The sequence below is a fragment of the Leptonychotes weddellii genome, chromosome 12, assembly GCF_054177405.1.
Source record: "Leptonychotes weddellii isolate Sample4059 chromosome 12, ASM5417740v2, whole genome shotgun sequence".
In the NCBI taxonomy this organism is placed as follows: Eukaryota; Metazoa; Chordata; class Mammalia; order Carnivora; family Phocidae; genus Leptonychotes; species Leptonychotes weddellii.
Genome location: NC_138380.1, coordinates 47,728,098 through 47,743,906, shown reverse-complemented (window position 1 = coordinate 47,743,906; position 15,809 = coordinate 47,728,098). Strand labels below are relative to the sequence as shown.

At 37.8% G+C, this 15,809-nt stretch overlaps 1 protein-coding gene across 1 annotated transcript in view; it reads right to left on the bottom strand.

The window, feature by feature from the left end:
• Positions 1-3,289: 3,289 nt before the first annotated feature.
• TOMM7 (translocase of outer mitochondrial membrane 7) overlaps positions 3,290-15,809 on the bottom strand; it is an 85,025-nt gene continuing 72,505 nt past the window's right edge. The window contains exon 3 of the mRNA XM_081800430.1: positions 3,290-3,488. Within this exon, the coding sequence (XP_081656556.1) occupies positions 3,305-3,488 (184 nt within the window). The 3' untranslated portion in view covers positions 3,290-3,304. The remainder of the gene's footprint in view (positions 3,489-15,809) is intronic.

The window sequence follows — 15,809 nt, the reverse complement described above, 5'->3', positions numbered from 1 at the left end:
ACAGCATATGTGACTAAACCCCGTTAAGGCCTCTTTATAAACTTTTAAGATTTGGCAGGTGAGTATGGGGATCCTTTCATCTTGCTGCCGCCCAAGACAAACCTCCTATATAAGTCCCCTTTGCTTATTAAAACTACCACCTACCCACCTAGAGTGGCCTGCCTCTTCAGTCTCTCTCTGAGCTCTGAGTACAGGGGTCAGTTTCAAGTTACACAAGGGAAGCTCTCGAGAGGGTTATGAACCAACAGCAGCACAAAGGCATAGCATAGAGTCTATTCAAAGAATAGTCAAAGTTTGAAGGGAGAGTGGCAAGGTGATAAGTCTTGGCAAGTAGGCAGGGGCCAGATTATGAAAAGCTTGCATGCCAAATTAAGAAGTTGAAATGGGAAGTCACTGAAGCATTTTGAATCAGAGAGTGATTGTGTCACAAAGATTCCCCCCAGCAGGAGGAGCAGATCAGGTGAAGGGAACAGAACAGAGAGGCTTTAAGGAAAGATCTGGCCGGAGATGATAGGCCCTGAACTAGGGCAGTGATGGTGCAAGCAGAGAGAAAGGGACAGATCAAGGAGAATTTGATGAGGTATAACTCACAAGACAGAGTACGGGGAGACTCACCTCATCAATACCAAGACTGCAGGAAGGGGAGCAGATTTGGAGAAGAGGAGCATCTCAGTCCAGTTCGGGACCTATTGGCTTACAGATGCCTGTGGGACTTGCATGTGGACATGTCCAGGAAGGGTGGACGAGGGTCAAGGGCTCAGTCCTAGGTTGGGTTGAGATGAACATATGTGAGAGTCACACCCATAGAGATGGTGGCTGAGGCCATAGCAGATGATGATGAAATTCCCCAGGGAGAGGATGTGGAGGGAGGAAAAAAGAGGACCCAAGGTGGATTTCTGGGAGCACACACAAAGTCATCTGGAGACCACACAGAAATTGAGACAAACAGTAATTGTGGTTGACTCCTTTGGATCCTGACACTGTATCTTCTCTTTCATACAACACAGGTCCTGCACAAATATGACCAATAATACCTTGTACAATATTATATTGGAAGGCCTAAAGGGATATGCACAGTCAAAATTATAACAAATTGTGTTTCCTTCCCTTCTCAAATCAAGGCATAACATGTTTGCCCTACAGCTATGTGGCCCTGTTTGCATATGAGCATGGGTCCCAAAAAGCATCTTTTGTTCCCAAGAAAAGATGTCTTTGCTTGGGTCCAATTGCATTCCTCTGTGAGTAAAGGTGGAACTAGAGGAAGAAAGACACAGAAAGACTCTTTCCCTTTCCTGGAGTTGTATTCGGGGATAAGCCCTGAGCATTAAGACATGAGTTAAATGACACAAGATGTCCAGAGTGATAGAGGAAGGTCTCCACGAGATAAAGGATTTTTTCCTCTTTATTATAATAGCTCTGTGTGTATGTGTGAAGCTAATGGAACACATTCAAAACTCCAACTTCCACCAAGTGATGACCAATAACAATTTCTTTAAATCTTGATTTCTATGAATCAGAGATTTTCCACTTATAGAAAGCTCAAGAATAGGCAAAACTAATCTTTGCTGATTAGAAATCATGATAGTGGTTATATCTAGAGGGTGGTTATTAACTGGAAGGGAGTTGTACAGAATTCTATGGGGTAATGGAGATGTTCTATATCTTGATCCAGGTGGTAGCTACATAGGTGATACATATATAAAAATTCTTCAGGTCATGCATCTGAAACTTCTGTATTTTACTGCATGTAAATTCTATATCAGTAAAAATAGATAATCTGAAACAAAATAAATATAGCATACATTCCTACACACAAACACACACACAACAGATAGATACACAATAAGGTCTTTGTTGTCCAGGAGAGAAAATGAAATTAAAAGAAGACTGATGTGATCCGATGATCACTGGGTGTTAACACGCAACTGATGAATCATTGAACACTACATCAAAAACTAATGATGTACTATATGTTGGCTAATAGAACTTAATAAAAAAAGAAAGAAAGAAAAAGAAAAGAAGACTTGAAGTGGAAGAAACTGAAGGACCTAGTGAGATCCAAGAGCTGACATAATGAAAAAGGGAGGGGCAAAGCGGGAGCTCAGGAACCATGATCAGGGTGGGCTGCTGGCCTCTAAGACCTCATGAGTGAAGCAGCCCCATTAGATGGCAAAATCCAAGGTGGGGCTGTGCTGTGAAAAGCTATAATGGAAAAGAGGTGAAGATCATTGGAACTGAGAAGATCTCCAAGAGAAGGAACGTTAGAAGGGTCAGCTATGTGGTCACTAATGCTCACCAAAAAAGATGGCTAGAATAGGAATTCCAAGTGTCAAAGATCTCAAAGCATTTGGGGAAGTAGCCAAGGAGACAAGGAGATGGCAGCTTGAGATAACAGCAAATCACTCAAGTGACTCCTGAATGGTTTTTGATTAGGACAGTAAAGGGGAAAAAAATAAGTAACTGGTTTAGGGAAGGAACTCTTTGAAAAATGAGGTTTTTAAGCGAAAATGAAGTTAAAGTTTAGTGTTATATCCCTGGAGGGAGGGAAGGATTGATGTTAGGTCACCTTCTCTTTGCTTCAACATCCCTCTGTGTTGTGCAACCCTAACAAAGCACCCCAACTCAGGGTTCCTTAAGGACAGTACCTGTCACAATGCCTGGGGGGCAATGAGTGTTTCATGAGAGAAAAGGAGAAAGGAAAGAAAGGAGGGAAGAAAGGAAGGATCTAAATTCTAAAGAAAACCTCAGGTTGTAATTTTTTAGAGTACATGGTGGGATAAGCATTTTTAAAGGCTGTAAATTACAGAGTTATGGTACTGGAAGGTTACTGAAAAATAGTATTTTAAAATTTAAAAAATATTTAAAAATTTAAAAACATTTGTATTTATTTGATGTGTAGGTAACTGGCTAATTAATGAATAGACCAAGGGTCAAATGATCGGGAGGAAATCACTTGCTAGACCCTTCCCAAAAGGTAAGTACTATAAGGAGCCCATTCCCCAAGAAGCGAGGGTGAAAGAAGGGAGGGAGCTGACTGGCAATCCCTTCATATACCAGTCATGTTATAAGGGGTGGAGTGTCCTCGAGTTACTGTATCAGAGTGTGATCCAAAAAGCAGCGGCAGCAGCAGTCTCAACACTGTGCTCATTCCCTGGCAAAGAACAGCCCTCAAGGTTTCCAAGTAAGCCCAGATGGCAATCAGAGTCCTCACATACACAAGGAGGAAACAGAAGTTTAATCGACTTGTAAGGATCTCTTCGATGACTTCAGATAACCTCTCAGAAGTGACCATCTGGCTCAGGGGTCACACAATGGCAGAGTCAAGTAAAGCAAGCAGAGGGGGCAGCAGTTCCCAAAGGGCTGGCTGGCAGGAACAAGACAGGAGGCAGCATGGTCTTGTCATGCTCTTCCCAGGCTCTGTCCTCCTCTTCGGCTCTTCATCTTTCCCTGCCTTTCTTCCTGGTGGTCTCATCAGAACAGAAATCATTCTGACAAATCAAAGAATTAGAGACTAATTAAACCATCTCGCCAGGGCATTGTGAAAAGAAGAATCTCTAAGCAGGAAAAGTAATCTCCAATGGTGAATTTTAGACTTGAAGGCACCTAGACCCAAGAGTTCTTTAGGAACCTGCAATTGCACCATCCAGGCACCTTTGTGTTCAAGTACCTGGATCAATTCATTAGTAACGGAGGGGCTTGCCAAAAAGCTCATCCACGGTTGTTCTGGCCCCTGGACAGCTGATAACTATGCGGGTGCATTCTGCTTCCCAACTCCTGTACATCAAGATACATTGTATTTGGAGATTTTTTTAAAAAATAAGATATCCTTTGAAATAAATGAAAACATCCTTTCATGAAGCCCCAACAGGTGAAAAACTTTTGCTGTCAGCATCTCCTTGGGCTGCTTTCCAAAAACTATAATAAAATCAGTTCCCATCCATAACCTCAGAAATTGTGAGAGCCATTTTTTTTCCTTTTTTTAGATTTTATTTATTTGACAGAAAGAGACACAGCGAGAGAGGGAACACAAGCAGGGGGAGTGGGAGAGGGAGAAGTAGGCTTCCCACCGAGCAGGGAGCCCGATGTGGGGCTCGATCCCAGAACCCTGGGATCATGACTTGAGCCCAAGGCAGACACTTAATGACTGAGCCACCCAGGCGCCCCAAGAGAGATTTTATTTAAATTTTGAAAATATGGGACATGTATAGGGAAGATAAACCTGACCTAACAATGTAAGATCTATTCTCTAATAGGAAACTTAAAGTCCAAAATAGCACAAGTAAGATTAAGTAATTAATTAAGATCAAGTAGTTAGTAACTTTCACATGTTTGTCTGTGTCTTTTTAATGCCACTAGAGTAAATGTGTCCTAGATATAAATGCAAAGCATTTCTTCCTGATTAAACTGAAAATGTAGTGGCTAATCTTGATAATATAATACAATGACAAAAAATTACTTAATTTATTTTAAAGGCTCCCAAATTTATAGGCTTAAACCATGTGTAAAAGAGAGAATTCCAGACATGAACTCAGCTGAAGTGGCAATAGACAAAGAACAAATAAATTGGAGAAACTCCCTAATTACTTTTGGGTAAAATGAGGGTCCTCACAACAGATTTTTTAAAAATCATTCTCAAGCAAGGGGCACCTGGGTGGTTCAGTCTGTTAAGCGAGGGACTCTTGATTTCGGCTTAGGTCATGGTCTCAGGGTCCTGAGATCAAGCCCGCCTCTGCCTCCGGCTCTGCTGGGCATGGAGCCTGCTTGGCATTCTCTTTCTCCCTCTCCCTCTGCCCCTCCCCGCTCATGCTCTAAGATAGAGAGATAGAGAAAGGAAGGAAGGAAGGAAGGAAGGAAGGAAGGAAGGAAGGAAGATGATAGATAAATATCATTCTCAACATGGTAGATGCTGTCAGAAAAATCTTATTCAATAAGATATTTACTTAACAATAGGCTTGATGATTGGTCTAGGAGAACCATACTGGGTAAGAATACCACCTTAGAAGAGCTGGTGGGGAGTGCCATGTTGTATTAGCTCTGCACAGAATTTCTATATCCCAACCAGTTATACAATGTGATTGATTGATGTAATTGCCCTAGGTAGACAGTTAAAATGTTGTTTCTTTTCTTTTTTATTAAAGATTTTATTTATGTGACAGAGAGAGAGATAGCGAGAGCAGGAACACAAGCAGGGGGAGTGGGAGAGGGAGAAGCAGGCTTCCCACCGAGCAGGGAGCCCGATGTGGGACTCGATCCCAGGACCCCGGGATCATGACCTGAGCCAAAGGCAGATGCTTAACGACTGAGCCATCCAGGCGCCCCTAAAGTGTTGTTTCTTAAAGTGGGGGAGGAGGTTGTAGACTTCCTCTTTCAAAACCACCGTTCTCTGGTCCCCAGCCCAGACCAGCCCAGTGGCTCAGATTGGGATTTCTGAAAGTAGGGCCCAGAATCTGTGCTGCAAACATTCCCCAGGTGATCCTTACACACATTAAAAATGGAGAGCTACTGAGTTAAGACTGTATGTATTTCTTTATGTCCCTTTTGGATTTCCCAGAGTAGTGGAATGTGTAACTCCCACTATTCCCAGCACTTTATAACATGCCAGGAAAAAAACTAAGTCGGATTAGCTCAAGTGTCTCTGTTGTCATATGGTAGCTGTATGAGTGGGGATTAGGCAACTCATATATTCTCCTGAATTTTTGCTTCCTCATTTGAAAATAGGGATAACAATATCTACTTCATAGGGCTGTTAGGAAAATTAAATCATATAATACATGCAGATTAAATCATACTGAACACAAGACGGTAAATGGTTCCACCCTTGTGCAATTGCAACCACAAGGGATATGAAATGATTTTACCATGGACGTGACAAGGCCTTCATGACTTTGCTCAGTGAAAAATCTGTTCTTGGTTATGACACCAGACACGGAATAGCTACTTCCAACAAGCTACCTCCAACAAGTAAAAACTGAAACCAGACAAGGAATATTCAGAACCTCTGCAAACTTTTAATATTTTAGAAATCTGAGTAGTGGGCGCCTGGGTGGCTCAGTTGGTTAAGCGACTACCTTCGGCTCAGGTCATGATCCTGGAGTCCCTGGATCGGGTCCCGCATCGGGCTCCCTGCTTGGCAGGGAGTCTGCTTCTCCCTCTGACCCTCCCCCCTCTCATGTGCTCTCTCTCATTCTCTCTCTCTCAAATAAATAAATAAATAAAAATTAAAAAAAAAAAAAGAAATCTGAGTAGTAATGAGACAAGGAAAAAATAAGTATAAATCTCAAAAGATGACACAAAACTATTATTTGAAATATATGATTACTAGTAAAAATCATATCAGGTAACAACATCTACTAGTATAAATAGGCCAGTTTGGTAAGACAACCAGTTACAAAATATACAAAAAGAAAAAACTTTCTCCCATATGTGATGTAAACTTTAATAACAGCAAATTTTATATATGATGGAAAAATTTTCTATTCCCAAAAAACAAAATACATAGGAATTAATCTAAATGAAATCCATAGGACCTATATATTTTAAAAAAAATTTTTTTATGTGTTTTTCCATGATTTTTTTGACAAAATCAGCCTTGGTGGGAAGAAAGCAAAACAAAATTTTATTGAAATATGTTAAATATTTGAAGGATAGACACAAACTGGCTTATTAAATGAGAAAAGCCAGCAATGTAAAGATATTGATTCATTTCACAGTAATTTATACACTTAATTCAAATTTCAATTAAAAAAAGATTTTTTGGAATTTAAAAAATTTATTCCAAAGTTAATGAGATGTGATAGCTAAGAAAATAAAAAGAGTAATAACAAAGGAGGTACCTTCACAGTCAGAAAGTAAGATATATTTTAAAGCTGCAATGATTTGAATAATGTGGCCCTGGTGATAGTAGGGATAGCGAGCTCCATGAAATGGAATAGGAAGTCCAGAAACTAAGAAGTATATATAATTATTCACCATACAATAAACATGAGAGATTATTCAATAAAGAGTACTGAGATTTTAAAAGGCAATAATATTAGTATCTTACCTCACTCTATTTACCAAAATTAATTCCATATCAGCTAAGTAATTAAAAATTTTTAAGTGAAATGAACAGATGAGAAAACAAACAAAACCCTGGATGAAAATACAGTGACTGTTTATATAACCCCGGAATAAGAAAGGAATTTATATGCATTACACCATGGTAGAAGCTACAAAAGTAATAATAATAAATTTGATTTTGTAGTAAAAAGCAATATACAAAATTAAGAAAATTGGGGGAAGTATTTGTAGCTTATATAATAAAGGATCCATATCCTTACTATATAGAGAGTATCTTAAGTATTTAAAATAACTCACATTTATTTAGCAATTACTATATGCCCAACAGTGTTTCAAATGCTTTACATATACTAACGTATTTACTTCTCACAACAATACTCTGAGATAGACATGATTCTTCATTCTATAGATGATAAAACTGAGGCACAGAGAGGCTAAGTAATTTACCCAGGATTACACAGCCAGTAAGAGACAGAGTGGGATTTGGGTCCAGGCAGTTGGGCTCCACACTAATAACCACTCTACTATGCTACCAGTGAGTTAGTAGACTTCATGTATCCACACAAAGAAATAAGAAAAAGATGACCAAAACAAAGGACCGGTGACCTAAAGAAGCAAATCATACAAAAAAGTTTATCTGACCATGAAACATATGTAAATATATTTAGACTCATAATCAAAGAAATGCCATATTAATACTGAGATACCATTTTATACCTATCAAAATGAAAAAGATTAAAAAGGTAAGTGCCCACTGTTAACCACAGTCTTGAAATGGCTATTTCCATACACTGCTGATGAGAGCAAACTTGGTATCACCTTTCATTATGAAGGGCAACATGGCAACATTTATCAAAACGCTTAAAATGTATATGCCCTTTGACCCTACAATTTCACTTCTAGGATTTCATTCTGAAGAAAATTGTCAAATGAGTGCAAAGACATCTGTGCAACCATGCTCCCAACAATATTATACATGATAGAAAAATGGAAATGATTCACCTATCTCCATAAAATTGAACTAATAAACTCTATTAACAAAAATGTTGTAAAACACATTTTTATATGAATACTATGGGAAAATGAATATAACATATTGCCAAATTTTAAAATGTTATAACACAGGAAGCATTTATGACAGTTCTTTTGTAATACAAATTAAAATGCACGTGTGTGTGTGTATATGCACACTAAAATATTAATAGTGATGACTTCTGGGTGGTAGAATTGTAAATAGTTTTTCCCTTGTGCTTTTTGGTGTTTTCCACATTTTCTCTACTGATCACATTCTGTAAATAGGAGTGATAACACTCATTCTTAAGGGGGGAAAAAGCGGGAAGTAATTTTTCCAGCCAAGGGGAATGGACAAAACACAGTGTCAGACCACCAGAGGAAAAGAGAGGAAAATAGAACAAGACTATATATATCAGGCTAGAAGGACAAGCTATTTCTTAGTAATACGTGACAAGAACAGGCTTACCAAATACCCCTTTGACGGGAGGATAAGTCTCCTTAGCCATGCAGTTGGCAAAAACTCTAGAAATAACTTTGAAAGAGCACAAAAACAGAGAATGAGAATAAGATTCGTCATTCAAGAAACTAGACGCCCCCACCCTGACTAGCTTACAGAAACACAGATGAGAGATCTAAGGCAATTCTCATAACCGTCCTTGAATCGAGACTTGATTCACCAGTGCCTTAGGCAGGAGGCACTGGAAGTTAGAATCAGTACCCCACTGCAAATCAGTGATAATGTACTGAACATAATTATGCTGGAGTTAATTGCATAGTAAATTATATCAAGCTCAAATTCCATGGTATATGCTTTTTCATTCCCAAGTGACTTCTCTCGTTTGTCTTCAGAAGTTAGAGATGGAGGTTCCTCCCTGTGTCTGGATGAGCCCTCCCAGACTTCGCATCAAAACTTCGGTGCCTGTGTTGGCAGACCTTCACAGAATGCTGTTGTAACAATGGATTATTCTATGCTGGAGTGTTCCATAAGAAAAAAAGCTTCTGGTACTGCCAGCCGCTTTATGTGTTGTTGAATTCTATCGTAAGCCCTGGAAACAGGTTGGTGTTACTGGATGCTGGAGCTGCCGTTGGAGGTTGGAGGTTGGAAGCATGAAAGAAAAATGGTGAAATCTTTCAGCAATGACAAAACCAGACAATCACTTTCAATTTCTACCACCAGTTACAATAAATAATTAAATGCTCAGGTGCAAGTCTCAACTCTAAGGGAAAATTGTTTCAGTGTCATATGGAAAAGACAAGTCAGAAAGTAGCTTTGAAATTATTCGAGGATGTAGAGGGGAAAAAATGTATCATCGAGGAGAATTCTTTTAATTTGAAGAAGCCAGGGTAGAAAGGTTACAAGAAGATCTTGGAAGATTATTAGGTCATGAATAATGGCCCAGTCTCTTTCCATAAAGGGTAAAAGAGGATATGATCTCAACTAAGTAAAGCAAGAAGGGTTTGTAAGTCAGAAGGGTTTGATGCACAGTCTTCTGTGGGTAGTCATGGAGCCCTCCCTCCTCCAGAGATGTTTAAAGAGCAGAAGGATGCAAACCCACTGGCTGGGGTGGCTGAGGAGAAACCTCCCTAGGGGCAAAGACACATACTCTCTGACATTGTATGGGGCCTTCTTGTCCTATGTTTCTATAAATAATGAAGAGATGCTTATTTTTAGATTCTAAGCTATTACTTCTCTATGTTGACCTGCATCTTACACACCTCCATCACATACTTCTCCCCGCTCTGACACATTTTTCTTATTTATTTTCATGCAGACATTTCTATTAAGTTAGAGGAAAGAAAAGTTATTTAGGTAAGTTATCCCTAGATGCTGCTATATCAGAAACGACTCTTTCCTCTGACAGAATAATGAGACTACTAACAACCTGCAGGTGTCCTTTACTTTAAGTCAAGAGATTGTATATATTGTCAAGTGTTCCAACCCTATCTTCACAGTAGCTGCTGCTCCAGAAGGCTGGCTGCTAGGGAGTAAAGGGAGAGGAAACCATTTCATGGTTTTTTTTTTTATAAAAGCAAGACTATGTGGGTGTGTAAATATTCATACTGGATGAGACAGTACTTTTATAAGGATAGGGCTGAAGACAAATTATGAAAACTCAGAATGAAGTTAAACAACATGGTCAGGAAGGAGGTGACACAGATCTAAAAACTAAAAATCAATCTTTTTTCTTGCCACACAATTACTTTCCCCCCCAAGACAATCTTTGATTACCCTAATAATTAGCCACAGTTTTAACAGGGTTGATTGGCTGCTTTTATATCTGGGACAGATGTGGTTCTATTTATGTAAATGACATTATTTTGCCAATTACAAAATGTCACCAACACAAACATTCTCACCTGTTCCCTCATCAGACACTTCTGGATTAGTTCTCTTTTAGGAAGACAAACATCCTTCCCATCTACAACAGCTCCCAGAATCCATCAAGAAAGCATCCACTCTTATAGATCATGTAAAAAAAGACAGCAACCCAAAATAAAAGTGAGCAAAAGATATGAACAGAGTGAGGATACCAGCCAATAAAATATACACATGATGCTCAACATCATGAATAATAACAAAAGAGTGAGGGCTAAAAATAATTAATAATTTCTATTTTGATCAAAATGTGGAGAAGCTGGTATTGTTGGTCAAACTGTAAATTAGTGTAATTTCTCAGAAGAGAAATTTTATAGGTCAGTGAAAACTTTAAATGCACATACCCTTTGTCCCAGAAGACTACTTCTGGATATTTGACTTACAGATAAAATATGGCAAAGATCTATGTTCAGAGGTATTAGCAAAAAAAAAAAAAAAATCTGGAAACAATTTCAGTATCCACAAAAAAGAGGAACTAATTATAGCAATTATGGTAACTTCATATAGTAGAATATTATACAGTTCCTAAAAGATCAGGTAAATCTAAATGGACTAACAGGGAAACTGTCCAAACAAATATATTTTAAATTGTATTTAACAGCCATATATGCACTCATTTTAAAAATCAAATGATTAAAAGGCTTAAAGCAAAATACAGTAATTCCCTATTCCACCCCTCCCCAATCCTCCAATTCTTTCCTCAGAGACAACCATTTCTCACTATTTTAGCTATTTCTTTTGGCATTTACACATTACTTTATTTCTAAACCAGTACTGTCCAATAGAAATATAATGCAAGCCACATATGTAATTTTAAATTCCCTAGTGGCCACATTTTTACAAAAGATAAAAGAAACAAGTGAAATGAATTTAATATCTCTTACTTAACCCAATATATTCAAAATACTATCATTGCAATATGTAATCTATATAAAATTCTTAATGAGATATTTTACATTCTCTTTTTGTTCTAAGTCTTCAAAATTCAGTGTGTACCTCACACTAACAGGGTATCTCAATTTGGACCAGTCACATTTTCAGTGCTAAATAGCTAATGACTATCATGTTGGATAACATGGCATTAAACAAAGACTACTGCTATCTTGGTACATACAAAAGAGTGAAACTGGACCACTCTCTTACAGCATGTACAAAAGTAAACTCAAAACTGATTGAAGACCTAAATATGATATCTGAAACTATAAAACTTAAAATGCCTTAGCAGCATTTTTCAAGCTATGTCCCCTCAAGCAAAGAAAACAAAAGCAAAAATAAACTATTGGGACTACACCAAAATAAAAAGCTGTGAAGGAAACCCTCAGCAAAACAGAAAGACAACCTACTGAATGGGAAAAGATATTTACAAATGATATATCTGATAAGGGGTTAATATCCAAAATCTATAGAGAACTTACACAACTCAACACCCAAATAATAATAATAATCTGATTAAAAATGAGCAGAGGACCTGAATAGAAATCTTTCCAAAGACATACAGATGGCCAATGGACACACGAAAAGATGCTCAGCATCACTTATCAACAGGGAAATGCAAATCAACACAATGAGATATCACCTTACCCCTATCAGGTTGGCTAATATCAAAATGACAAGAAATAACAAGTGTTGACAAGGATGTGGAAAAAAGGAAACCCTCATGCACTGTTAGGGGAAGTGTAAATTGGTACAACCACTGTGGGAAACAGCATGGAGTTTCCTCAAAAAAATAAAACACAAAATAAAAATACCATACAATCCAATAATCCCACTACTGGGTATTTACCCAAAGAATGTGAAAACACTAATTCAAAAAGATATATGCACCCCTATGTTTACTGCAACATCATTTATAATAACCAACATATGGAAACAACCTAAGTGTCCATCAATAGAGGAATGAATGGATAAAGGAGATGTGGTATACATATATAATGGAATATTACTCAGCCATAAAAAAGAATGAAAGCTCACCCTTTGTGATACCATGGATAGACCTAGAGGGTATTATGCTAGGTGAAATAATAAGTCAGACAGAGAAAGACAAATACAAGATTTCACTTATATGTTGAATCCAAAAAACAAAACAAATGAACAAACAAACAAAAAAGAGCAAGAGAATCACAAATACAGAGAACAAACTGGTGGTTGCCAGAGGGGAGGAGTGGGGGGATGGGTGAAATAGGTGAAGGGAATTAAGAGGTACAAACTCCTAGTTATAAAATAAGTAAGTCATAGGGTTGCAAAGTACAGGGGAATATAGTCAACAACATTGTAATAATATTGTATGGTGAGAGATGGTAACTACACTTATCGTGCATGGTGAACATAGCGTAACGTATAGAACTGCTGAGTCACTATGTTTTACACCTGAACTAATATAGCATTGTATGTCAACTATGCTTCAATAAAAAAATTTTAATTAAAAAAAATAAAATACTGGGCACCGGGGTGGTTCAGTCCATTAAGTGTCTGCCTTCGGCTCAGGTCATGATCCCAGGGTCCTGGGATCAAGTCCCGCATCAGGCTCCCTGCTCAGCGGGAAGTCTGCTTCTCCCTCTCCCTCTGCTCTCCATCCCCCATTTGTGCTCTCCCTCTCTCTCACTCTTGTTCTCTCTCAAATAAAGAAAAAGTATCTTAAAAAAATAGAATACTGCTTTTGATTTATTATTGACTTCCTATTATGAGCAAAGATCTCGCTCTATTAACATTTTTTTGCTTTCTCTCTCACAACTTTAAATACCTTATACTTTTTGGTTAACTATTCAATATTTACATTATATGCCCATGCAAATGTTAGTGACAGCCAAGCACTATAATATGCTTTAATAGTGTTTCCCTTCTTGTTTTTCCTTAATTTTTTAAAAGATTTTATTAATTTATTTGTCAGAGAAGAGAGCACAAGCAGGGGGAGCAGCAGGCAGAGCAGGCAGATGGAGAAGCAGGCTCCCCGCTGAGCAAGGAGCCCGATGAGGGACTGTTTTTCCTTAATTTAATAATCACCTTGTTTTTTATTAGCTTGAATATCCTATACCTATTATACTAACTCTTTCACATTGTCCAATGGCCTTTCAGTAAAGTGTTCCACTGGTCAGTGCCATCAGGGAATGTATCAGTTCCCAGTCTCTTTCTCTCTTTATATATTTATTTTGATCAAACTCATATTCTAGTAGTTCTATACTATTAAAAAGACTAGTTCTATGTTCAAACTACCCAAAGAAATCTACAGATTCAATGCAATCCCTATCAAATCCCAACAGCATTTTTTGCAGAAATAGAAAAATTCATCCCAAAATTCATGAAATCTCAAGGGACCCCAAATAGCCAAAACAATTTTAAATAAAAAAATTTGGAGGGCTTACACTTCCTGATTTCAAAACATATTGTAAAGCTACAGTAATCCAAAAAATATGATGCCGGCATAAAGACAGACATATAGATCAATGGAATAGAATGGACAGCCTAGAAGTAAACTCTCATTATAGTCAAACAATCTTCAACAAGGTGCCAAGACCACTCAATGAAAAAGGAACAGTCTCTCCCACAAATGGTGCTGGGAAAACTGCATATCCACCTGCAAAAGAGGGGTTGGACCCATATATATATGGGTCACTATATATAGGTATAGATAGATAGATAGATAAATAGATAGATAGATAGATATAGATAGATATATATATACCTTATACATGAGCAAAGGACATGAACAGACATTTTCCAAAGATGATCTACAAATGGCCAACAAGCATATAAAAAGAAGTTTGATGTCACTAGTTGTCAGAGAAATGCAAATCAAAACTACAATGACATATTGCCTCCCACCCATTAGGATGGGACTATAAAAAAAAACAACAAAAAACAAAACAAAGCAAAACCAGAAAATAACAAATGTTAGCAAAGATGTGGAGAAATTAGAACTCTTGTGCACTGTTGATGGGATTGTAAAATGGTGCAACTGCTATGAAAATAGTATAGCAATTTCTCAAAAAAATTAAAAATACAACTACCATATGATCCAGCAACCCCACTTTGAGTATATATCCAAAAGAATTGAAAGCAGGATCTCAAAGAGATTATTTGTACACCCATCCTTATAACAACACTATTCATAATACCAAGAGGTCGAAGCAACCCAAATGTCCATCAATGGGTAAATGAATAAACCAGATGTGGTATATACATACAATGGAATATTATTTGGACTTAAAAAGGAAGGGAATCCTGTTGCATGCTACAACATGGATGAAACTTGTGGACATTGTGCTAAGTGACCTAAGCCAGTGACAAAACACAAATATTGTATGATACCACTTATATGAGGTATCTAAAGTAGTTGAATTCATAAGAAAAGAAAGTAGAAAAGTGAGGAAATGGGGGGGAAGGGAAGTTGTTATTTAATGGCTATAGAATCTCACTCTCAGTTTTGCACGATGAAAAAGTTCTAAAGATCTATTTCACAACAATGTGAAATACTAACACTACCAAACTGTATATTTAAAATGGTCAAGATGGTCAATTTTATGTTATGTGTTTTTATTACAATAATAAATTTTTAAAAAAAAAGACTGATACAATGGCAGAAGACTTAGTGATGACAGCTTGCAACCCAATTCCTGAGTCATGCTATTCCAATTGTACTGCTTGCCCTTTACGTTTGATGCGCAATTGTCGTCCTGGGATCTCCCTCCACCTCTCTCTAGGAGATTCCCTTCCCTTCCCTGAAGTGTATTCCATACCTTCCTCTTTCTTGGCTTCTTCACTCATCTATATGGAGTATATCCTCCAGGAGCTTCCTTAAAAGGGGGACTTTTTGCAAGATTTTTAGATTTGCCTGTCTGAAAGTATCTTCTTTTCGCCTGACTTGACTCAAGGCTTCGCTTGCTATAGACATCCAGGTTGGAAACAAACATCCTTCATATTTTTGGAAGTATTGCCCATGGCCTTCTAGCTTCCAGTGCTGCTGTTGAGAAGTTCAGAGCCCTTTTAATTGCTGATCACTTGTATGTGACCTGTTTTTATCTCTGGGATCTTGTAAAATCTTCCTTATTCTGAAGGTAATGAAATTTCACAATTATGGTGGAGACATCTTCTCATTCATTGTTTTGGGCAATCACTGGGCCTCTTGAATCTCAAAATTCATGTCCTTGCAGTTCTGAAAAATGTGCTCCTCTCCATGTTCTCTGCGCTCTGTTTCTTTCTGAAACTTGTACTGTTGGATCATTGGGTTTCCTGGACTCATCCTTTAATCATCTTCTCTTTGTTCCATTTTCAACTCTTTCCTTTTTGCTCCACTTTCAAGGGATATCCTCACCTTTTCATTTAACCCTTCTTTTGGGTTTTTTGTTTCTGATATGTTTCCAGT